This window comes from Protopterus annectens, chromosome 6.part0, assembly GCF_019279795.1.
Source record: "Protopterus annectens isolate FY-2018-M chromosome 6.part0, PAN1.0, whole genome shotgun sequence".
Taxonomy (NCBI): domain Eukaryota; kingdom Metazoa; phylum Chordata; order Ceratodontiformes; family Protopteridae; genus Protopterus; species Protopterus annectens.
The window spans coordinates 843540535-843564956 of NC_056737.1; the positions used below are offsets into that span (position 1 = coordinate 843540535).

At 39.6% G+C, this 24422-nt stretch overlaps 1 protein-coding gene across 1 annotated transcript in view; it reads left to right on the forward strand.

Moving 5' to 3' along the window:
* The window catches only part of LOC122804078 (tumor necrosis factor alpha-induced protein 2-like), a 284869-nt gene that overhangs the window by 194058 nt on the left and 66389 nt on the right, over positions 1-24422 (forward strand). Inside the window, exons 4-5 of the mRNA XM_044073737.1 lie at positions 2750-2863; positions 2958-3110. Coding sequence (XP_043929672.1) covers positions 2750-2863; positions 2958-3110 — 267 coding nt within the window. The remainder of the gene's footprint in view (positions 1-2749; positions 2864-2957; positions 3111-24422) is intronic.

Here is a 24422-nt window from a genome sequence, read left to right on the forward strand (position 1 = left end):
TAAAAGCCAAATGTGGATAATAAATGGAATTTAGTAATATGATGTAGTGTACAGCGTGCAGTCTTAGGAGTATTTGAGAGATTAGAAGGTTAGCAGTTTAGAAGTTAATGAGAATGGTGTTATCAATTGGTGTTATTAGGAAGTAGGGAATGAGATGGAGTCTGGTATGAAATAATAATTAGTTGAATGGGTTTGTATTACATATGAATGACTAAACAGGCATATGCTGCTTTTAGTTATCATTTCTGGTAACAAACAGCTGATTCTGGATATTGCTTGCTGGCTATTAACACTCTCCTGGAATTAAGAAAGTCTTACTGCAAGCAGGAAGCCTTAACACAGCCATTATTCCATTTGTGTTAAGCCATTCTAATTCTCAGACTATGGAGGTTCCCACTAGCAGGAGTGACACCATGGAGGGCAGTCTCTCCCAGCAGAACTGCATGCTAATGCAGTAAACCAGGTGAATTGCTAATTAGACATGTACTCTCCCCTGGAAATGCTAGTCTCTTCTGATATGTGATGCTGGTGATTTAGAGAATCATCCAGCTGAATAAACTTCCCCTGTTGGACAGAAAAAGTGAATGCCTTAAAAAAAAACATGGTCACCCATTCACTCCTATGAAAGCAGCTGAGGTGCAGGCAAGTTCAGTGAAGATATGGGAGTGGAGGTGTGTGTCTGTGTGTGTGTGTGTGTTTGTAGGAATGCATGTGCATATATGTGTTGAATGTCTGAATGTGTGTGCGTTTGACTGTCTTTAGGGGATGCCAACTTGATACATGAGCTGCCAGGGAAAACACTACCAGCATCAGGTCTGACAGAGCTAGTATTAGCTAAAGTGTGAGTCAGAGAGATACACCAATGAGCCAATAATGAGGTCTTTCTCAATGCAGCCACAACTCTCTGAATCTAGTTTTTTCACTGTCTCGTAAAATGACTAACCTGCACTAGGCACATTACAAAAGCAATAAAATCTTTCTAAATCCTAGTGTTTGTTTCTGAGCTTTCACACTGTCAGTTCACAGCTGTGGGACTATCAAATTCAGCTGTATGTGTTGTGCTGTTATTGTGTTTATGTTATACTTTTTATATATGTCTACAGTATCTTTTTAAATTAAGCAAACATTGGTACACATATGTTCAATATTGGAAGCTGAACTTTTGAAAACACAGCTTGCTTTCTTACATTTACACTTAGTGTTGTGATAATCTGTAAAACTATTACCAAAAATAGACACATAAAATAATAAGCTGAATAACTTTCTTGTAAACTGCAGAAAGTCCTTCAAACGTTAAAACAAATGAATAGTACTACAGGTTGCACACACACCTCTCAAACGTTTGTTGTGAAAAATCTTAAAAAAGCCAAAAATAGAGTGAACAAAGGTCCAAAAAATAGGAACAATTTCTAATTATTACTCGTATAAAATTAGAAGGTTGCTAGGGTAACAGGTTTTGCTTTAGCATATATTTTTTGAAGGATATGAAGTCTGAAATTCAAATGTATGTTATATTTAGTGACTTCAATACTCAATGATTTGCCAGAAAAGCATACATTTTTTGATGAAAAGACCAAAAAGATGAAGCAAAAATCTGGACATTCTACAAATATCTGGACAGTTGAGAGGTATGGTTTCACAGCAAAGTATTTTTTTTGGGGTGAAGGTATTAGGTCAGTGAAAGTATAGTTCCATATAAACAATCATTCATAATTTGCAGTATTTGACAGTTTCATGTGTTAGGGATTCATTTTTAAATGACTTCTGAATCTGGATTCCATGGATCCCTTTTAATTGGCTTTCCCTGAAAAAAATAGTCAAAATTATATATAGATTATTTGTGCACATATCGTGAAGTAGATCTCTCAATAAGAAATCAACCAATGGTGCAGTTTTATGTGTAGTCTTATTAGTCATCACAACATAACAGTCAAAATCAGATCTGCAACTAGGGTGTGGCTGTCTGAATGCAAGCTCTTACAGAATACATTTGGCAGGTGCTGATGGTGTGGCACTGCAGTACCTATATTGCTTTATGAAGCTGAAAAAAATATTGTGGTTTCATAAATGAATATTGATACTGCATTGGCAATCACAGCTGAAACTCACTCTGTTGGTGATTTAACTGTAGCAAGCTGCTTGTTACATTTGTAGCATGCAGCTTGCTATAGTTTCAGAGGAGAAAAAATAATTTTTATTTGTGGTCTTCAGCTTTGAGAAAGACTTTTTTTTGCTCTTCAACTTCAAGTTGGGGGCAATTTGGGGAACTATGTAGATTACTTGGCTGGACCTCTAGATAAAATCATAGAAATGGTAGCTTAATGTTTTGTCATGATAGAATAAAAAAGTAACAGCTTTCAGAAAATCATAGCTTCATTGCTTGCACAGCAATATCAGCAATGTCAGTACATTTTAATTATTATCAGGTTTAGAGTTCTACAGGAGCTCTTTGTGTTGGCATTTCGGGGAGCTGTTGTAAGGAAAAAAGAATGGCTTATGTGTGCCCCTGTGTATGCACACCATACCTTTTCAACTGTCAGCACTAGCAGCACTCTTCTGTATAACATTAATTGCAAAACATTGCTTAGAAAACAATATAAAGCATATTGTGAGCAAAAGCATGAAATGGCATTTCTGCATGAGAGAATGCAAGAACAAACTGTAGTAAAGTGAATCAGAAGGATAGCGTGAAGCTTAAAGTGTACAGTTTCTATAGTACTGTTTCTTTCTAATTTTCTTTGTCTCCTAGCCAATATTGAAAAGGCATTTTAGCAAGGAAGAACACGATTTTGAAACTGATATCAGTCAAGTTTTAAGTAAATGCTTTCACAGTGTTGTTCAGAGGCAGTCCAGCATCTGTAAGGTAATAAATAAGCTCCAATTTTATATAAAACTTCAATTTAGATTGAATTTATCAAAATGAAATAGTTAATGGTTGCCTTTGTGTTGTTTTTTAGGCACTGGTTGAGTCTGCATATAAAAGAATCAGTCAACTATATGTTGAAACACTTCTCAACAGCTCTGTAAAGTCTACCTCTCCCACATGGAGGAATATTGCAGATACAATCTGTAATGACACAAATGCATTGCAAAATACATTTCAGTGCTTTGTAAGTATTTCCGTCATTTTAATATCACAATTGTTTTTCTTCTTAACTACACTGAGAACAAAAGATGTTTCATGATATTTGCATACTAAACGTATATCAGCTTGCCACCAAGTTAAAAACAAAATAATAAAATTAGTACTGATACTAACCTAGAAAGCATGCTGTATTATTTACTGTGTAAAATACCAGAATGATGAACCAGACTAGAGTACACCTTACGGCAGTTAGTGTACACTTAATATAAAATAAACCACTTTTTGAAACATTTTTATATCACCTGAAAGAAAAACTAGAGCTATGTACTTACCATAACACTAGATCCATGTTGCCTTCGTCCTTCCTGCTCAATGGATGAGTTATCGGATCCAACCGGATTGATTTAACAACAGCACCCTTTTTCAGGTTTTTGGATCGAGGGCTCAGGCCCCTCCCCTACCCATAAGTCCCTGCTGTCTCTCTAATATCTCATATTATTTTGAAGCTTTCATGTTACACATCTTCCTAAAAATACTAAGTGGGAGTAGAAGAACCTAGGACAACATAGAAAATGTCTCCAAGCTATATATACCAAAAAAAAAAAAATGACTAGCAGACAGTGGAGGCAGAATAAAATCAGATATATTTATCCAAACCAGTTTTGGCTTATATAATATCAAGCCTTCATCAGTGTAAAAATACAAAAAAACTCACCCTATTTATACTGTGTCATCAATTCAGAAGCCAATCACAGATGTTCATTTAACCCTGGTGTAAATAATACACCTAGTTTAATTATCCATTTTTCCTCCATGACATTAAGCAATTCATGCCATCCAGATTTATTTTGTTGAAAACCAATAATTTTGTCTGTAACTGTAAAATGAAAAGATGCTGTCTTGTGGGTTAGAGTATGTTTAAAAAGAGCATTAGTTTCATGCTGATTCCTAATTTCACTCATGTGTTCAGATATTCTATATCTCACAGCCCTGGACGCTTGTCCAACATAAAAAGCCGAACATTGACAAGTCGCCAAATAAACAAACCATTCCAAACTACAATTAGCGAAAAATGGAATCTCAAATACTGTGCTGGTATTTTTGCTACTGAAGCTAGTGTCTTTCAGCATTCTGCAACACTGTTTACAATGCCCGAATGCGTGGCTCCCTTTAGCAATTTGTCCTTTAATTGTACGTTGTATTTTGTCCCTTGGTTTGAATCCACTCTGTTTATAGTGGTTAAAATGTGATGCTAAATTTTTCCCATTCCTAAATGAGAAAAAGCACCTATCCCCAAGGAACCCTGATAATCTATTATCTGCCATAAGTATGTTCCAATTCTGGTGTACACTTTCAATATCTGCCCTGGTGTTCCTCCCATATGTGGTCACCAATCTAAGTTGCCTTGTAGTGTCAGAATTCTTCTCTTTATATTTTAAGAATTCATTTCTATCCATATCATTGACCACATTCCTTGCATGTGTAATGTGTCCAGTCTGATAACCCCTTTCTTTAAACCTATTAGTAAGGTCATCTCTGAAATGCAAACATGAATCCTCAGCTGAGCATATACGTTTTACCCTCATGTATTGGGATTTAGGGATATTCTTGCATATATGGGGTGGATGATAGCTGGAGGCATGGAGCAGAGAGGTATACTCCGGGAATTTCCTGTACACTTCAGTGGTGAGGGCATTATCTGTGGCCCTGATAATCATTACATCCAGAAAAGTCATCTTATCCTTATTACAATTAAAAGTAAATTCAATCCCCCATTATTTTCATTAAGATATCCATCAAATTCCCCGAGATATTTCTCATCCGACCTCCATACCATCCAGCAGACATCCAGGTATCGCCTCCAAATATCCATTTGATCAAGATACAGATTATGGTTAGAATCATACACTATTTGTTCCTCAATATATGCCATAAAAATATCCGCATATATAGGGGCAAAAGAGGCCCCCATAGCTGTCCCTTTGATCTGCAAAAAAACATGAGTCACGATAGAAAAAAACATTTTATTTAGTATATGCTTAGCCAAACCAAGGAGAAAGGTAATGAAACCTGGTCGATATAATCCCGACCTATATAACCAATATTAAAGGTCTTCCAGGCCAGCCCAATGCGGGATATTCATATAGAGAGCTTTGACATCTAGTGTACAAAGCAACCAACCAGGTTCTAGTTGCATTTCAGAGATGACCTGTATAAATTCAGTGGTGTCCTTTAATCTGGACCTAACCCACCCAATCAGAGGTTTCAAATATTTGGTCAAATATTGTGACAAGGGCTCAGTTAAAGAGCCTCTCCCAGACACTATTGGTCTCCCAGGGGGATGATATAAGTTTTTGTGAATCTTTGGTAGGAAGTAGATATATTGGTTCCTGGGATCCAGAATTATAAGTTGTTTTTTCGTGTTGTCAGTGACAATTCCTTCCTCCACCGCTAATAAGAGGAAGTCATCAATTTGTTTATGAAAAAAATTGATGGGATTATAATTAAGTTGTAAATAATATTGTTGGTCAGCCAATTGCTTATTGGCTTCCAGATTATATTGATCCCAATTTTGTACAACCACAGCACCTCCTTTGTCCGCCCTTACAATCACAATGTTATGATTATCAGCCAGCTTGGAGATAATTCCCATTTCTTGTTTTGTTACATTACTCCCCTTTGCCTGTATAGACCTGGATTGAAAATGCAGGTCTTTTAAAGCAGAGTTTTGGAATAATAATACATTGTGGTTCATAGGCGGTACAAAGGAGGACCTGTGGTATCTGAATTGATCACTATCACATGTAGCTTCAGTATACTGAAAAAAATAATCTCAAATTGAGAGTTCGACAAAAGTCAACATCATCTTTTGCAAAAGATTCTTCAGATACAAAACATCCAGGAATATATGTCAAACCTTTATTCAAGATATTTCTCTCTAGAGAGGAGAGGAGGTAGGAAGAAATGTTCAAAACATTATCATTCTTTACTTCTGTACATATTTGCGAAGTAAACTCTCTATGTACTCTATGTTTCCTGTGCTTCCTGCCCCCCTCCTCTAGGTTTAACTGTGTGGAATTATTAGAATTCCTTTGTTTATGTGCTGGTGAACCTGTGAAGGAGAGAGTATCATTATCCAGCCCAGAAGAAGTTTCTTCCCCTGAAGTATCGGATATCCCAGACCTCTTAAGGATGGACCTTGGACATTTTCTATTAGTGGGATGCCTATTAATAAATCTAACATGTTTCTCCTTACTTTTAGAGAATGGGTCCCCTTATTCATAGTCCATAATGTCCCTATGAATTTTTTTCTTTGTCCTCTCTCTAAGTTGTATTTCCAAATTGGTAAGTTCCATGTTTAATTTATTAAGACAGAGTGAATAGTTTTGTTGTCCCTCGTATTCTTTAATCTACTCAGTAATTTCACTGATGGCCCCAATTTATGTATCAAAGGTTCTATCATAAAATCCACATAAAATGTCTACAAATTGCATTATAGCTTTATGTTGGCCGTCCTTCCATTGCTGATAAAGCAAATCATCTGGGCTGCTGACCATAGGCTGGACTTTAACTCTCAATCCCCTTGGTGTTATACCTTTGATCATATATGCTTTAAAAAGCTTATGATGCTATACATTATTCCTTAGTGACCTCATATGCTTTGTTAGGGTGGCAAAAAGTCCCACATAGGTATCTATAACGTTAACACCAGAGTCCATCCCCTCTGATGCAAGTCTATTCCCAATCCCAAATACAGAAAGGTCATCCCAATCTGAAGATAATCCCTTTATTAAATTGGAATTATCCATTTTCAAGGGTAGGGAGACTTTATACAATCTGTTTAACCAGTCAAAGACAGGGGCAATATCAAACCTGGTATAATATAATGGACAATATCAGCCTAGGTTCAACTAAAACCCACTAATATTATCACTGGATTCAAACCCCACTTTGTCCGTTAACTAAAACCAGTTGCAGTCCAGTTTGATTTCTCTATATAAATAAACTTCCCTTTCTAGACATTTATATAGAGAAATTGGAAAATGGATTGATGAATACAGGAGTATACAGGAAGAAGTGCCATAAAAATGCACTTCTACACAGAACAAGCATGCACCCGGGGTATGTGTATCAAAATGTGGTAAGGGGACAGGCTATACGTACATCTAGATATAATCCCACCGACATAGGCTTTGACAAAGAAATTAGTGAGTTAACTGATAGATTTAGGAGCAGAGGATACTCAGAAAGAGATATTAGTAGAGGCCTTGTAGATATGTCATCACTGAGAGAGCAAGCTGCAGCCCCTTATTTTGATAATGGGTCGGCTTATAGGCCTGCAATGAATGAGGGGAATATAGTATGTGGAAATGGAAGGAGTAAAGTGGAAGGAACAGCATGTACTATCTTTTATACTAGTGATGTAGCAAAAATCAAAGACATAATAAAGAAACATTGGGGTGTGCTAACTGTTGAATCGGAGATATTAAAAATAGTGGGAAAGGAACCAAGATTTGTATATAAAAATAAGAAGAATTTGAAACGTCTATTATGCTACCCCAAGGAAGAGATAGGTAAATATGGCACAGAGATAGAGGGGACAGAAAAATGTGGGAAATGTAATTTTTGTAATTATATCAATTCAGATAATATGTTCATACATCCCATCACCCAGAAGGAGTACACCCTCAGGGTCTATGGGAATTGTCTTACTCCTAATGTGGTCTACCTAGCATCCTGCTCTGAGTGCCAAGCATTTTATATTGGCAAGACCAACAGGGCACTCAGGGACAGGATGAGGGAACATGCATATAATATCAGGACAGGCTTGAAAACAAATGCTCTTGCCAGACATGTTATGGAGAATGGACCCAGACATACTTTTAAGTTTTCCATTCTAGAAATTATTAAGCCAGGCAATAGAGGGGGGGATATAAAAAACTATACCGAGACCAGAGAAGCTAGTTGGATAATAAAGTTGAGATCTGATATTGAACCAGGTCTCAATGGTGTAGTACCCATTAAGCCATTTTTAAAAGCCAGGAATATCCGTAGGTAATTTTGGATAGGAAAACATTTGCACAAGTATAGGCACACCTATAAATAGAGATGCACAAATATGTTTATTGTATATACTTTTTATACACATTTTTTATATGATTTTAAACATGAGCTTTTAGATGAGTTTTTAAATTAAATGTATGATGTGGTTTTTTCATTGAATATTTGAAATTAAATGTGATTGCACTTTAAGGATCTTTGAATTCCCGCCATGAGCGCTATTTGAACAGAGATGAGATTTGTAGAATGTATAGGTCTGAGGAAGCCATCATTGGTGAAAGCGCTAACCTGTTTGAATAAACGTTTACATTATATCTGGATTTTGTTCATTGGATCTACACGTTTTTGCACGAGAGGTTTATTTGCTGTATGCCTTTTACTGGAAGCATTGGTCTATGGTTTGCTGCTGTTGTTTTGTTTTGTTTTATCATTTGGATTAGTTTGCCGCAAAGCAGCATTTGCCTCAACGGAGCACTCATTGGATTATTCACTGTTAATTATAATCCTACCAATTTTTTTCATAAACAAATTGATGACTTCCTCTTATTAGAGGTGGAGGAAGGAATTATCACTGGCAACACGAAAAAACAACTTATAATTCTGGATCCCAGGAACCAGTATATCTACTTCCTACCAAAGATTCACAAAAACTTATATCGTCCCCCTGGGAGACCAATTGTGTCTGGGAGAGGCTCTTTAACCGAGCCCTTGTCACAATGTTTGACCAAATATTTGAAACCTCTGCCTGGGTGGGTTAGGTCCAGATTAAAGGACACCACTGAATTTATACAGGTCATCTCTGAAATGCAACTTGAACCTGGTTGGTTGCTTTGTACACTAGATGTCAAAGCTCTCTATATGAATATCCCACATTGGGTTAGCCTGGAAGCCCTTGAATATTGTATGTTAAGTTGTCAATCTTGCCTTCATTCTTGCTGGATGGGTTCGGAGCCGATCCTCGGCTCCGACTCGGCACTTGCTTAGCTTGAGAACTCCTTTTACCAGCTCGAGGCAACCCTATATCCCATGATGCAAGGCGGGACTACCTCAGATCTCGTTTGCCGCTTTGCGAAAAGGTCTCCTTTTTTGCCAGCTGAGGTAAGTTTGAGTTTTTCAAACAGCTTAAGTCAGGGTTTATCTTCCCCTTTTCCTATTTTTAGTGTGTAGTGTCCATACAATCACCCTATTCCCCTTATAGTTAAAAAATTTTTACTTTATAAAAAGTTTAAAAATTTCAGTTAGGCCTAGGCCTTCCTTATTAATCCCTACCTGTGTGTCTGTGTTTGTGGATTAATTTGTGTGACTGTTTTGGGGTGTGTGTGTGTGAGTATTTTATTACTCTTTTCCTTAGACTATGTCTAAAGAGGTAAAGGTCTCGGGCTTCAAGAAGTGTGACTCGTGCTGTCAGAAAATGTCTCTGACAGACGGTCACACTTCTTGTGTTTACTGCCTGGGGCCTTTACACCTGCAGGACTCCTGTGCTTTGTGTCACTCTTTTAGCCAGCGAGTCCTGCAGGAAAGGAGGAATAAGTTAATCCTCCGTGGCTTGCTAAAGCTGGAAGGTTCACCCACTAAACCTGGGTCCAGTAAGCCTTCTAAGCCATCTAAGGGTCAGGCTACAGCTTCCAAGCCTTCCCCGGTGGCTCCGACTCCTTCGGAGTCGAGATCGGCTCCGGCCGGAGACGATCTTTCTCCTTCTCAGCTAGTGTCGGTTCCGATCGGTTCCGACACCCAATCTGCTGTTGCCTTGTCGGCTCCGGCTGGAGCCGACACAATGTCCAGTATCGGAGCCGAGAAGCCTTCGGCTCCATCTGGAACCCATAGGACGTCGGCTCCGATGACTTCATCCAGGAAGAGATCTCGGTCCCCATCTTTGGAATCTATCCACTCGGCTCCGGGGTCTCCTCTTTTGTCGGAGCGGAGTCATCGGAGCCGATCTTCGAGATCTTCCAGGCTGTCTGACCACGATTTAGAGAGGGTGGTAAGCAGGCTGTTAAAGTCGCAGGCACTGGCCCAAATGCTCCATAGCCCGTCTCAGCAGACTTCGGCTATTGTTTCACCCCTTGGACTTCTTCCTCCGACTCCCCACCAGAGTTCGGAGCCGGAGCTTCTCGGGACAGCGACTGTGTTGGCGCCGGAACCGATACATCCTTTTTCGGCTCCGTCATCTTCGGCTCCGATCTCCTCCTTGAGACCTTCCTTGGAGGGATCCAGTCGTCGAGTTTCCCTTGTCGGCTCCGAGGGGGCTAGTGGCATCAGACCCTTGTCCGACCCCGCTCTCCCTCTCGGGGCTTCGGCTTTGGTAAGCTCGGCACCGACATCGGCCTCGGAGCCTTCCCTCTCAGTGAAGCCAGGAATTCCTATTTCCTCGGAACGGGAATATTCCGGTCTCCCGGGGAGGGGAGCCTTTGAGGTGATGAGGAGTGTCCTGGCACCTGAGCCAGGTCAACGGTCCATCCCTCTAGCTCCTCCCTCTTCGGTGCCTGTAGACGCCTCTTGCCAGCCTCTTGCTCTCAGGCCCAGGGATCCATCGCCCCAGGTTTCCCCATTGGGAATATCTTCCTCTTCTGAGGTTTCTCCTGATCCTGCAGGGGAACCCCCTTGGAAGAGGACGTGTAAGAGGAAACACACAGACTCCCTTGAGTCTACTACATCTGATACTGACTTAGATGAGTCGGAGGGTTCCCCACGATCCCCCTCTGAGGATGTCTCCTTTTCAGACATCCTTGAGCTCGTCAAACAGAGGGGGAATTGGCCCTCCTTTGACCCCATCCGAGGATGAGTCAGTATACCTGGAGGCCTTTGGATCCCGACCCTCCACCTCCTGGGTGTCTCCGCCTTTCGACCCACTTATGCAGGTAGTGGCTCGGAAGGCGTGGGCAGCTCCAGATTCTGTGGAACCTGTCCCCAGGAGACCATCCAAGTTTATTACGGCCCCTACGGACAAACAGTTTCTTTCCAAGGGCGTCTCTGTGGATGCTATGGTGGTGGCGGCGGCCACTAAGAAGGAACTTGCGGATCCTTCAGTACCTGTCCATCCTCCTAACAAAGATTCTAGGACCATGGACAGGTATGGAAAGCAGATGTTTTCTTCAGCGACCTTTGCTATGAGTTCGCTGAACTACCTTTGTCACTTCACCAGGTTTCAAAGAGATATTCTCAAGGAACTAGGTGAAGTGGTCCAGGATCCTTCTGCTGCTGGGTCTCAAGAAAAGATTGCCTCACAGCTAGCAATCCTGAATTCCTTATCCAACTCCTCCATGCGGCTCATATCCTATGCGGCCGATGGAGCGAGCAGGGCCGCAGGCACAGGAGTGGCTTTTAGACGTCAAGCCTGGATGCGGCTTTGTAATTTTGCGGACCCCTTTAAGGCGTCCTTCACCAATACCCCCTTTGACGGTTCGGCTTTGTTCGGACCTCAGGTGAAGGATACCTTGACCAGGTGTGAGCAGGACGGTAAAACTCTTTCTGCCGTTGGAGTCCATTTTTCCACCCCTTCTAGACCATATCCCAAGGGTCAGAAGGGAGGGAAGATGTGGTTCCGCAAAGCCCAAGGAGCTACACCGGACACACGTGGTCAGTTTACCCCCCGAGGCAGAGGGGGTAACAATAATAGACGCTGCCCTAGAGGCAGGGGGGGTCCTCAGAACCAGGGCAACAGGGAGTCTCTTCCTGAGAAGCCCTTTCAGCACCCCTGAGGTGTTGCTCGACTGTCCACCCTTGGAGGCAGTCGGGGGAAGGATTTCGCTGTACCCAGCAGCCTGGCATTCTCTTTCACAAGATATGTGGGTACAGTCGATCATATCCGAGGGTTACAAAATCCCCTTCGAAAGGTATCCCGTACGTCAACAATCCCTTCCAGACATCTCACCCGGTCAAAGGGATTTGGCAGAACAGGAGGTTTCAAAGCTCCTAAAGAAAAGAGCTGTCCAGACTGTTCTGGCAGACCAAGTAGGATCCGGCGTCTACTCGAGATTCTTTTTGGTCCCCAAAAGGACAGGAGATTGGAGACCAATATTAGACCTGAGCAGTCTAAACAGATTTGTCAAGAAGGCAAGATTCCGGATGGTCACGCTTCAGTCCATTCTGCCCTTTCTGGGCAAGGACAACTGGATGTGCTCTATAGACCTTCAGGATGCGTACTATCACATAAAGATTCACAGGCGCTCCAGAAGGTTTCTCCGCTTTCGGCTAGGGACCAGTCATTACCAATTCAGAGCCCTGCCCTTTGGCCTCACTTCAGCCCCCAGAGTGTTTACCAAATGCATGGCAGTGGTCACAGCTCATCTGAGACGTCAGGGATTCCAGGTGTTTCCTTATTTAGACGACTGGCTCCTCTCCGCCACCACCAGGTGTCAGCTTCTTCAGACCAGAGACTACACTCTGCAGCTATGCAGGAGTTTGGGAATTTCAGTGAATTTGAAAAATCTTCTCTGCGGCCTTGCCAATCTATCACCTTTATAGGCAGAATTAAACACCGTCAAAATGTTAGCCAGACTAACAGATCAAAGAATTCTGGACATCCAAAAATACGTTCAGATTTTATTGCAGAGCAGCAAAGTCAAAGCCAGACTGATACTAAAGGTTCTAGGTCTTATGGCTGCGGCCATTGTTCTTCTACCACTGGCTCGCTTCCACATGCGTCTTCTGCAGTGGATGTTATTCACTCAGTGGTCGTTCCACAGTCTTCCGATGAGGCACGAAATCTTAGTCACACAATCGTGCAGGACTCATCTGAACTGGTGGATATCTTCTCCTCTTCTTCATCAGGGCCGACCTTTTGTTCCCCCTCCTCCGGTTGCCACAGTTACTACGGATGCCTCTCTGATCGGGTGGGGGGGGCATTATCAGGGCAGGATGGTCCACGGGACGTGGCAACCCATAGAATACCATCTGCACATAAATGTCCTGGAGATGAGAGCGGTGCTTTTAACGTTGCAAGCCCTCAATGACTTTCTTCCCGCGGAGACTATTGCAGTACAAACGGACAACATGTCCGTGGTCTGGTACATCAACAAGCAGGGCGGGACCAGGTCCTATCCATTGTGTCAAGAAGCTCTCAGACTTTGGCAATGGGCAATCTCCTCTCATCGGTTTCTGATAGCAACGCACATCCCCGGCAGGTCCAACCTCTTGGCGGACAGGCTGAGCAGATCCATTCTCATGCCTCACGAGTGGTCTCTCAATCAATCTGTAGTGGACCAGATTTTTCTGAAGTGGGGCACACCTTGTTGCGATCTTTTTGCTACACCCCAAAACAACAAGTGCCCCGATTTTTTCACCCTCTTTCCCCTACCAGGCCAACCCCTGAGAGACTCTCTAACCCAGGATTGGCCCCAGGGACTTCTGTACACTTTTCCTCCTTTTCCCTTGATTCCACAAGTCATTCAGAAAGCCACTGTTTTGAGGGCCAAGTTGATTCTCATTGCCCCTTACTGGCCTCGACAAATTTGGTTTCCGTCTCTGCATCGTCACCTCCTGGTGCAGCCCTGGCATCTGGACCCAGTTCCGGATCTCTTGATCCACCAGTCGGGTCAACAGCACCGGGCCATTCATTCTCTCAACCTCACTGCTTGGTTGCTCCACTTCCTTCCCTAGCCAGGCTTCCTATGATCTCTGATCTGGTCAGAGATATCTTAGTGGCTTCTTTAAAGTCGTCCACCAGAACCGTTTATGCTAGCAAGTGGCGACGTTTTTCCATTTGGGCAAATTCCAGAAATATTGATCCCTTTACTGCTCCTGTGCATTCTGTTTTAGATTTCCTGGCTGAAGTTTTTCAGTCAGGATCTTCTTCATCAACAGTAAAAGTTCAACTGGCTGCTATTTCCAAGTATCATGTTGGCTTGCAAGATCATAACATTATGTCTCATAGACTATGCAAGGCCTTTCTGAGAGGAGTGTTTCTCCTAAAGCCGCCAATAAAACATCCTCCTCCACAATGGGATCTAAATTTAATGTTGGCATCCTTGATGTTACCACCCTTCAAACCGTCTGCTTCATGTTCATTGAAATTATTGACCTGGAAAACTATATTTTTACTGGCTGTCACTTCAGCAAGAAGGGTTTCCGAGATTCAAGCTCTCTGCATCCGTTCCCCTTACTTGGTTTTTCACAAGGACAGGGTATCCTTAAGAACGAACCCGTCCTTTCTCCCCAAAGTTGTGTCTCAAACCAATATTAATCAATCCATCGATCTACCAGTCTTTTTCCCAAACTATTCTGACAGAGCTGAACAAAAGCTTCATTTTTTAGATATCCATCGTCAGCTCAGGTACTATTTGCATAGAACAAAACAATTCAGGAAATCGGACCAATTATTTGTCTCCTATGCAGAAAACAGGAAAGGTCTCCCAGTGTCTAAAGTGACCTTATCCAGATGGTTGTCTTCCACCATTTCTTATGTGTACTCACTCAGAGGCAAGCAACTACCTTCTAAACCGAAAGCACACTCAACCAGGAGTCTATCCACTTCTGCAGCCTTTCAGGATAGACTACCCATTGATACCATTTGTGCAGCAGCTACTTGGGCCACTCCTCATACCTTTGTCTCTCATTAAAAGTTAGATTTGGCCTCCAGAGACAGGGCCAGTTTTGGTTCCACAGTTCTCAAGAGTCTGTTCCATTGAGCCACCCGGGATACAGGTGCTAGGGACGCGGTCCCATCCAGCAAGAATGAAGGCGAGATTGACAACTTAACATTTAGAAGTTATGTACCTACCATAACGTTCCATGTTAGTTGTCTTCTCTCGCCTTCTTTCTTGCATCCCTCCCTCCTTCCCCCTGGCCTGGACAGATCTTGAAGAGTTTCTATCAGGTTGTTTCCTCCTGAGCCTTCATTAGAGGACTCTTTTATTATGAACTTGGGTTTCCTAAAATATATTAGGTTAGTCCTTAGCAGGGTAGGTTAGCTACCAAACGAGATCTGAGGTAGTCCCGCCTTGCATCATGGGATATAGGGTTGCCTCGAGCTGGTAAAAGGAGTTCTCAAGCTAAGCAAGTGCCGAGTCGGAGCCGAGGATCGGCTCCGAACCCATCCAGCAAGAAAGAAGGCGAGAGAAGACAACTAACATGGAACGTTATGGTAGGTACATAACTTCTAATTATATAGGTTGGGATTATATCGACCAGGTTTCATTACCTTTCTCCTTGGTTTGGCTAAGCATACACTAACCAAAAATGTGTTTTTCTATCGTGACTCATGTTTTTTACAGATCAAAGGGACAGCTATGGGGGGGCCTCTTTTACCCCTATATATGTGGATATTTTTATGGCATATATTGAGGAACCAGTAGTGTATGATTCTACCCATAATCTGTATCTTGATCAAATGGATATTTGGAGGCGATACTTGGATGACTGCTAAATGGTATGGAGGTCGGATGAGGAATATCTCGGGGAATTTGTTAGATATCTTAATGAAAATAAGTGGGGGTTGAATTTACTGTTAATTGTAATAAGGATACGATTAATTTTCTGGATGTAATGATTATCAGGGCCCCAGATAATACCCTCACCACTGAAGTGTACAGGAAATTCCCCGAGTATAACTCTCTGCTCCATGCCTCCAGCTATCATCCACCCCATATATGCAAGAATATCCCTAAATTTCAGTACATATGGGTAAAATGTATATGCTCAGCTGAGGATTCATATTTGCATTTCAGAGATGACTTTACTAATAGGTTTAAAGAAAGGGGTTATCAGACTGGACACATTACACATGCAAGGAATGTGGTCAATGATATGGATAAAAATTAACTCTTAAAATATAAAGAGAAGAATTCTGCACTACATGGCAGCTTAGATTAGTGACCACGTATGGGAGGAACACTGGGGCACTTATTGAAAGTGTATGCCAGAATTGGAGCATTCTTATGGCAGATAATAGATTATCAGGGTTCCTTGGGGATAGGTGCTTTTTCTCATTTAGGAATGGGAAAAATTTAGCATCACATTTTAACCACTGTAAACAGAGTGGGTTAAACCAAGGGACAAAATAAAATGTACAATTGAAGGACAAATTGCTAAAGGGAGTCACCCTTGCAGGCATTGTAAACAGTGTTGCAGAAATCTGAAAGCCACTAGCTTCAGTAGCAAAAATACCAGCACAGTATTTGAGATTCCATTTTTCGCTAATTGTAGTTCGGAATGGGTTGTTTATTTGGCAACTTGTCAATGTTCAGCTTTTTTGTTGGACAAACGTCCAGGGCTGTGAGATATAGAATATCTGAACACATGAGTGAAATTAGGAATCAGCGTGAAACTAATACTCTTTTTAAACATACTCTAACCCACAAGACAGCATCTTTACATTTTACAATTATAGACAAAATGATTTGTTTCCAACAAAATAAATCTGGATGGCATGAATTGCTTAATGTCAAGGAGAAAAAATGGATAATTAAACTAGGTGGATTATTTACACTAGGGTTAAATGAACATCTGTGATTGGCTTCTGAAATGATGACACAGTATAAATAGAGTAAATTTTTTTGTATTTTTACACTGATGATGGCTTGATATTATATAAGCTGAAACCGGTTTGGATAAATATATCTGATTTTATTCTGCCTCCACTGTCTTCTAGTCATTCTTTTGGTATACATTGGTATTAAGGACCTTGCAGACACCTTACTTGCCGAGGTTTAGTTTGGTATTCCAAGCTATATATCACAGCCTCTGAGCAAGTCCAGTGATGTCAGCTGAGAGATACAAAATGACAATTTAGGTAAGGGGGGCGAAGGGAGTGAAGATTTGAGCTGGAGGGAAGAAGACAACACAGATTTAGCATAATGCTAAGTACATAACTTTCACATCTGATGTTGTCTTTCCATCTGATTCAGTGGTTGGGACAGATTTCCCAGCTACTAGCACTCCAGGTTGGTCTCTTGGAAGAATATTTTGAAGTACAGGAGGGCGAAAGGATGCATGTGATCCAGATTGCATGTCCTGCTTGTAATGAGAAACAAAGGTATGAAGAGTAGACCAAGTAATTGCATTAAAAATGTCATCTAAAGGTACTCTGGCAAAGTAGGCTGTAGAAGCTGCAGTCACTCTGGTTGAATGAGCTTTTGGTTTGTGAGGGACAGATAGACCTTTCTATTTATATACAAAATTAATACAATCAGAAAGCCACCTGGACAGTGTGACTTATTCTCCCAATATGGCTATCGAAAAAGAAATAAAAAAGTTGATCTGTTTTCTTAAAACCTTTGGTATGATACAAATAGAATCTCAGTTGGTGGTAAACATCCAACAAATGCAAGGTGTGTTCTCCTTTATTAGCATAAAATCAGAAAGAAAACTGGCAAGTTAATACACTGGTTAAGGGTAGCTCCCAAGGTCACTTTTGGAAGAAAATTTGGATTGGTCCAACAAGACACCCTGTTCTTATGGAAGATCAAATAAAGGGGAGGGGAAGATAATGCCTGAAACTCAGAAATTCTCCTAGCTTCTGTAATGGCCACCAGAAAAACAGTCTTCCAGGAATGAAATTTCAGTTCTGCTGAAGCTGGTAGTTTAAAAGGGGGTCAAGATAAAGCTTGGAGCACTTACATAATATGCCAAACAGGAAATGAATCCCTCAGGAGAGTCAGAGAAGACATTTTCCCAGCAAAAAGGCTTTAGAAAGTTTCAAGGAAGCATTAGATTTCTGGTTTTCTCCTACATGAAAGTAAGATGTAGCTGCCTACTGTACTTCAATGGTAGGCAAACTAGTACCTTCCTGAAATAATTGCCCTAGACTTATATGCTGTAAAATGTTCTGTAAATGTATGATGTATGTAGTACAGTATGTCTTTTTGTCTTCCTAGAATTTATAGCTAATTCCTTTTTGTCTATTTTAAACCTTTTGGTGTGGTGGTGGTATGTTTTACAATTGGAGCTTTTCTCCTCGGGCCTCTGCTGAAAATGGAAATATATCCAGCTGGACTAGCCCGGTTAACAAATGTTAAATAAATAAATTAAAATAATCCTACCAAAAAAATCCAGAATAGATGGTAAAGGTGCTGAGAAGGGATTCAACCCCTTTGAGGACACTCAGAGCTTATATGAAACAATCCTGTGTTGGTTTGTGATTGAATGAGCAATTTCCTGTTAAGAGAAATTTTATTTTGATTTATAGTTCATTTTTATAATTGTTTTGCACTGTTTGTAGGAAGAAAAGCATAGTTTGTAAACAAGAAGATTTACTTTTATTTATATTTTGTAAAGGAGATGTAGTTTTTGTGTGACTGGCACAAATGGCACGGTAGGGCAGAGTGACAACTTTATTGTACTTAATGCAATATTTAGTTTTATATTGTCTGCATGTTTTTCTCATGTAAGTTCTCTTTGAATTCTGTGGTAACTGATGTTGTATTCCTTAAATTAGTATGCCATTAATGATTTGGTAAGCATAAGTATTGTGTACAGTCTGTTAAATGCTATCTACATTTAAATGTAAAACTTGATTAACACTGGTAGGTTGCAGAGCTACTTACCATCATTAACAGAAAATCTAGGCTTACTGATCTTGATGATTACACGTGTGCAATTGCCACAGCTTGGGGAACTGTTGTTACATATCTTAATGGCTGGACTGATGAGACAATAAATAGCTCATATTTAGGAAAGGATGTGTCTGCTGTCACTAAAGGTCACTCAGTCTCTATCAATCATGATACTACTGATGACAACTTTGGAATTCAGGATACAAGTATTCAGCAGTCTGAGGATTCAGAGCATGTAGGAAAAACAAAAAAAAAAAAAAAGAAAGGAAGAAGTTCACAATAAATAACAAGAAAAAAATCAAGAAATTTACTAATTCTCTAATGCAAAGAGAATACATATTAAAAAGGGCACTTCTTTGTTATATAATAATCACATTTCAAGGAATAATAACATTGTCCTGTCAGAAAATCTTCAGTCTACAGAAAAATGCATCACTATTCCAAAAGAGAAGGTAGAAAAAAAGAAGCAAGGGTCAGGTGAAAAGGAAGAAGTCAAAACTGGACTTGGAAGGCTTGAAGAGCATTACTGTAAGAGAAAGGTGGAGAAAGACCAAAGTTGACAACATGGCTCCAGCTGTGGGAGTATAAAGCTGGATGGATGAAAACTGAATGTTTGTAAATGTAGTAAGCAGTGACAAGAGTATGATTAGTAGGCAGAATGGTGATGAAGATAATTCCTTTGTAACAATTGATAAAGCAGATATTACTGAAGTTAGAGATTCTTCAGATCTGATCAGAAGTGATACAATTGTAACAGGAGATTCAATTATTAGAGGAGCCGATACTTACATTTGCAGAGAAGATAATGAACATGGAATAATATGTTTGCCAAAAGCAAAAATACAGGATGTGAGAAAGGCCTTAGAATGCCTTAATGTTAGGAAGTATGGATATGTTTTTATTCGTACTGGTACGAATTATCTCACCTGCAAGGACTCTTTGACTGTTAGTAGGGAACTTACAGCCCTCTTGGCATAACTTGTACAGGTATTAGGATGTATTTTTCAAAAACTATATACAGAAAGGGCAATCAGATTACAGTAATGAAAATATTTTTTAGGGGGTAAATACCTAGATGAAAAAATGGAAGTGTGTACAACATCGAAGCCTAATTTTGGGCACACACATTTAGACAGGATAGTATTCCCTTGTCAAGATCAGGGAAGAGAAGTTTTGCAACAGATATGTTGTGATATTTGACAAACACGACAGGATTTTAGGCAGGTGTAAAATTTAACAGTTCACAGATAGCTAGGTGCATTAGTAATTAAGTTTATTGAGTTTTTTATTGCAAAATTTGCAACATTCTCACAAGATTAAGTTTGTTATTGTTTACGAAACATGGTCAAAGAACAATGATTGGAAATCAGGTTTGACAAGGTATACATTTTTTACTGTAACAGGCATTCTAACAAAAGATCAAGTGGATGTGTTCTAATAAGGATTAAAGATTATGACACCTGTGATTATTACATGTTCAATAATAACCCCAACATGTGGATTGTGTAACTGTGACAACAGAGACAATCCTGGAATATATAAATATTGTTGGAGTATATAGACCATCAAAGTCAAGTGCTGATGACCTAGAGGAATTCATACATTTCTTACATGAAACTCAGGAGGGAAGAATGATAGTGGTTTGGGACTTAAATTTACCAGAAATAGACTAAAATAATAGTTATTCAACAAAATTAGTAAGGAAATTATTTATAACATATGTTCAGGAACAACAATTACTTCAGATTATAAAAAAACTACCAGAAAATGGAACAGATTAGACATTGTTAAAGTTCCTAAGGAAATGGCTGTGGTCCTTCAGTTGGCCACATATGTGCCTTTGTTGTACTGGCATTGTACCTTCTGACACCCACTTCTTTGATGTCATATTTTCAACCGTCTGTTATACCAGTACTAGCAATGTCAGTTCACTTATAAATACATATTCTTGATGGTATTTTCTGTATTGCTTGTCCTAGTGTAAGCTATGCCATCACTGGTCCAAACATCAAAATGCCTGTTATTGAGCCTCTAGGCCGGACAATAACCCTGACACTGTTTTTTAGTACTGCTTTCACTGAAGGTGACATCTGCTGTCAACCTTAATCCTTTCTTAGAGAGTATTCAAGCTCATTGTAGACATTCTTCTATGAAAATTTCTACAATGGCAGACCCAGACTTTATCTCTTTCCATACAAAATATGCCTTATAGGGCCTCTGGTCCATTGCCTTCTACCAAAAGAATTTTAAAGAATTTAAAAAACCTAAACCTTTACATTTCCTTTGTATTCTACAGCAGAACACCCGGGCAAGGAAGAAGGGGCCAACTCTTCTCCTTTTCATCCAGAAGATCCTAGATTTGGGGAGTATGTGCAATTTATGTGTACAAAGTTGGTTTTTCAACCATATTCCCTTTTCTCAGAGGTTATTTGACTGACCATTTCATAACACAAACCACCTGGTAGTACTTCCTTTGCTGGACATCTTAAAGGATGCTACCAAAATTGCATAGAAGAAACTAGGCAAGGTTGCCCCTGTGCTGAAGGTAGCAGATTAAGTTTTTGGAGACTGCAGTCTCTATAGCAATCACACAAAAGGCTGCTATTCATCAGAAACCACCTGTTCATCCAGCTGGCAGGAAGTCTAGGGCAACATACAGGTTTGTGAAGTACATGTTCACATCAGCCACATTGTCCTTGTGGGCATTGGACCACCTTGCATACATAACATATTTTCAAATGGACCTGGCTAATGAAATGTACCATGTGCTAATGGAGTTTAAAAATGGACTATTGAAAGGCAAGTTTAAGTCTCAGGTCATACCCACTTAAAACATGGACAAACTTTACACCATGTGCTACCTACAATGCAGAATAAGGTGTAAAAGGAGCAGTACAATCTGGCTGAACTTATGGACTGGGCCGAGGACACTAAGATGACATTTTTAGACTCCCTTTTATTTGAACTGCTTTTGTTTAGTGAATAAGTCAGTCAGCCACTGAATGACATGGAAAGGTAGGAGGAGGAGTGAGGCAAGACCCTTACCACCAAAGGTGCAAAATTTCACCATCCTTACTTTCTTTCTATAGGAAGCAGAACAGCCAAAATTGAATGGGGTTTAGGGATGGCACCTCTCAACAGCAACAGCAGCAGCAACAGAAGAATAGTGAAAACAGACTGCCCCTTAGTCTGGATTAAAGCAAGGTCATGGACACAGACGTCTGTGTTGTCAGCAGTTACCAGGAAGTCAGAGTGAGATGTAGGGTGTCAAATACACACTGACAAGCAGGAACATGAACTGGATGTCATATTTTCAACCGTCTGCTATACCACTTCGGTGATGTGAGAAGACAGAGGTTAGAGAGTCCTGTTGCCATGCATTTCCTATCTAAACATTAAGGGTCAGATAAGAGTTTATTCTTTAGTATTATAGCACAACCGACTTATAGTTATGGGAATTTTAAAAAACAACTAAACAGACCAGAGAGTAGAATGATTATTAATTTCCATACTTTATGTCCTCGTGGAATGAATTTGGAAAATAATTTGAACATCTAGATAAAATCAGTAAAGTGCAATATTTTATTATACTGGAAAATTCATGTATTAGGATATAAATTATTGATATTTATAAATGTTTAATAAAGTAAAGGAAATTTGGAAGCATTGCAATATAATAATATAAGTTTTTTTATTGTTAAACAGCAGTGGATGTAGTCAGATGTAAGATAAATACATAGACAACCATGGGTTGATTTAATTTTTTGGTCATGGAGAAAAACATATACACATAATGGAGAAGGATAAGTTAATATTGTGTTTATGATAAACACTATGATAATATGTTGAAAACATGTGTCTTGTATTTATATTTTTTAACACTGTCATTATAAAAAACATGAAAAAAGTGAAGGAAACATTGATGCATTTAAAAATAGATGTATCTAAAAGTTTTTAAAAAATGCAGTGTTATTTATGTATGTATATTTGTTTTGAACATCCAGTTGTTGTTGAATGAAGAAATACTAGTGCAATATGTATTTAAAAGTGTAACACTTTAAACAGTGTCACACTTCTACTAGTCCTTTTGATGTTCACTGAAGCACTTTTTACTTTAAATTCTGGCTTAGTAGCATGATAATTATTTAATTATTAAATAGTTTAAAATGAATTGAATAATTGAAAATGAGAGGTGTGTATATTTATATATATATATATATATATATATACATATACATATATTTTATATATATATATATATATATATATATATATATATACATATATATATACATATACATATATATATATATATATATATATATATATATATACATATACATATATATATGCATATATATATATATATATATATATATATATATACACGGTGGGGCAGTGGTAGCGTTGTTGCCTCACAGCAAGAGGTTCTCCCATTCGATTCTCTGTTGGAGTGCCTTCTGTGTGTAGTCTGCATGTCCTCCCCTCGGTCGAGTGGCATTCGAAAGACATGCGTGAATGAGTGTGCCTTCATTGAAGGTTGGGCATCGGGCTGGCACCTCGGCACTGTAAAAATATACTGCCAATCATTAGCGGACCGGAGTTCCGCTGTGGCGACCTCTAACCAGGAAAACAACATATATATATATATATATATCTATATATATCTATATCTATATATATATATATATCTATATATATCTATATATATATATATATATATATATATATATATATATATATATATATATATAAATATAGACACATTTGTAATGTTAAAATTTTCCAACCGAAGGCAAGAAGCCGAATTACCAGAATGTGTATTAATAAAAGAAGCTTTTGTGTCCTATCAAGTGGTGTTCCAGTTTGTGTTCCTGCTTGTCAGTGTGTATTAGAGATTTCATTGGTTTTTATGTATGTAGAAATCAGATGTAGGGTGGTCAGCAGAAATTTGAGACTTTGCGTAACTGTGATACTCTAGAGGCAGTGGGGAATGTTTTTTGTCACCACTCTAAGGCTTGGAAAAAGAATTCAAAACATGCAGATAAGAGAAAATTATTTCTCTCCCCTCTTAGAATCCTGCTGTGACTCTTGCTGGATGTCCCACCTCATGAGATCAAGTGGTAATACGAAAGGTCTTAAACCTCCTCAGAAAAACAGCTGTCGAGGAAATCCCTCCAGAAAAGGCTTAGGATACAGTTTCAGATTGATTTTGGTGCCAAAGAAAATGAAATGCCTTAAACCCATGCTGAATCTCAATACTGCAAACACATTCATTATGAATGAAAGTTTAAAAAAATGGTCAAAGTTCAGTCTGTCTTTCCTTTTGTATGAGAGAGTGGAGTGGATGTGATCTTTGGACCTCTGAGATGACTACCTGCACATCAAGGTCACTAAGGAGTCAAGGAGGTTTTGTACGTCTGGGTCAGAGCCAGTTGTTATTAGTTTAAGACCTTTCCTTTTGACCTCTCCGGTGCCGCAAGTGTATGTCAGTAGCAACAGCTCACCAGAGACTGCAGAGTACCAAAATATTCTTGTGTCTAGATGACTGGATTTTGCTGCTCCAGCTCTGGTGTATTTGCTGCACAAAAGGGAGTTTCAGCAGAAGTTGCTCAGTTCTCTTCAAGTAACTGTGAAGTTTGTGAAGTCCCACTTGCTCCACTTTCAGTATCTTACATTAGGAAATCCTGTATATCAAGCCTTCCTGCCGCTTGACAGAATACTACCTCTTCTGCAAACAGTTGCCTGTCTTTTGTTAGTACTTGTTTATTATAGCAGATACTTGT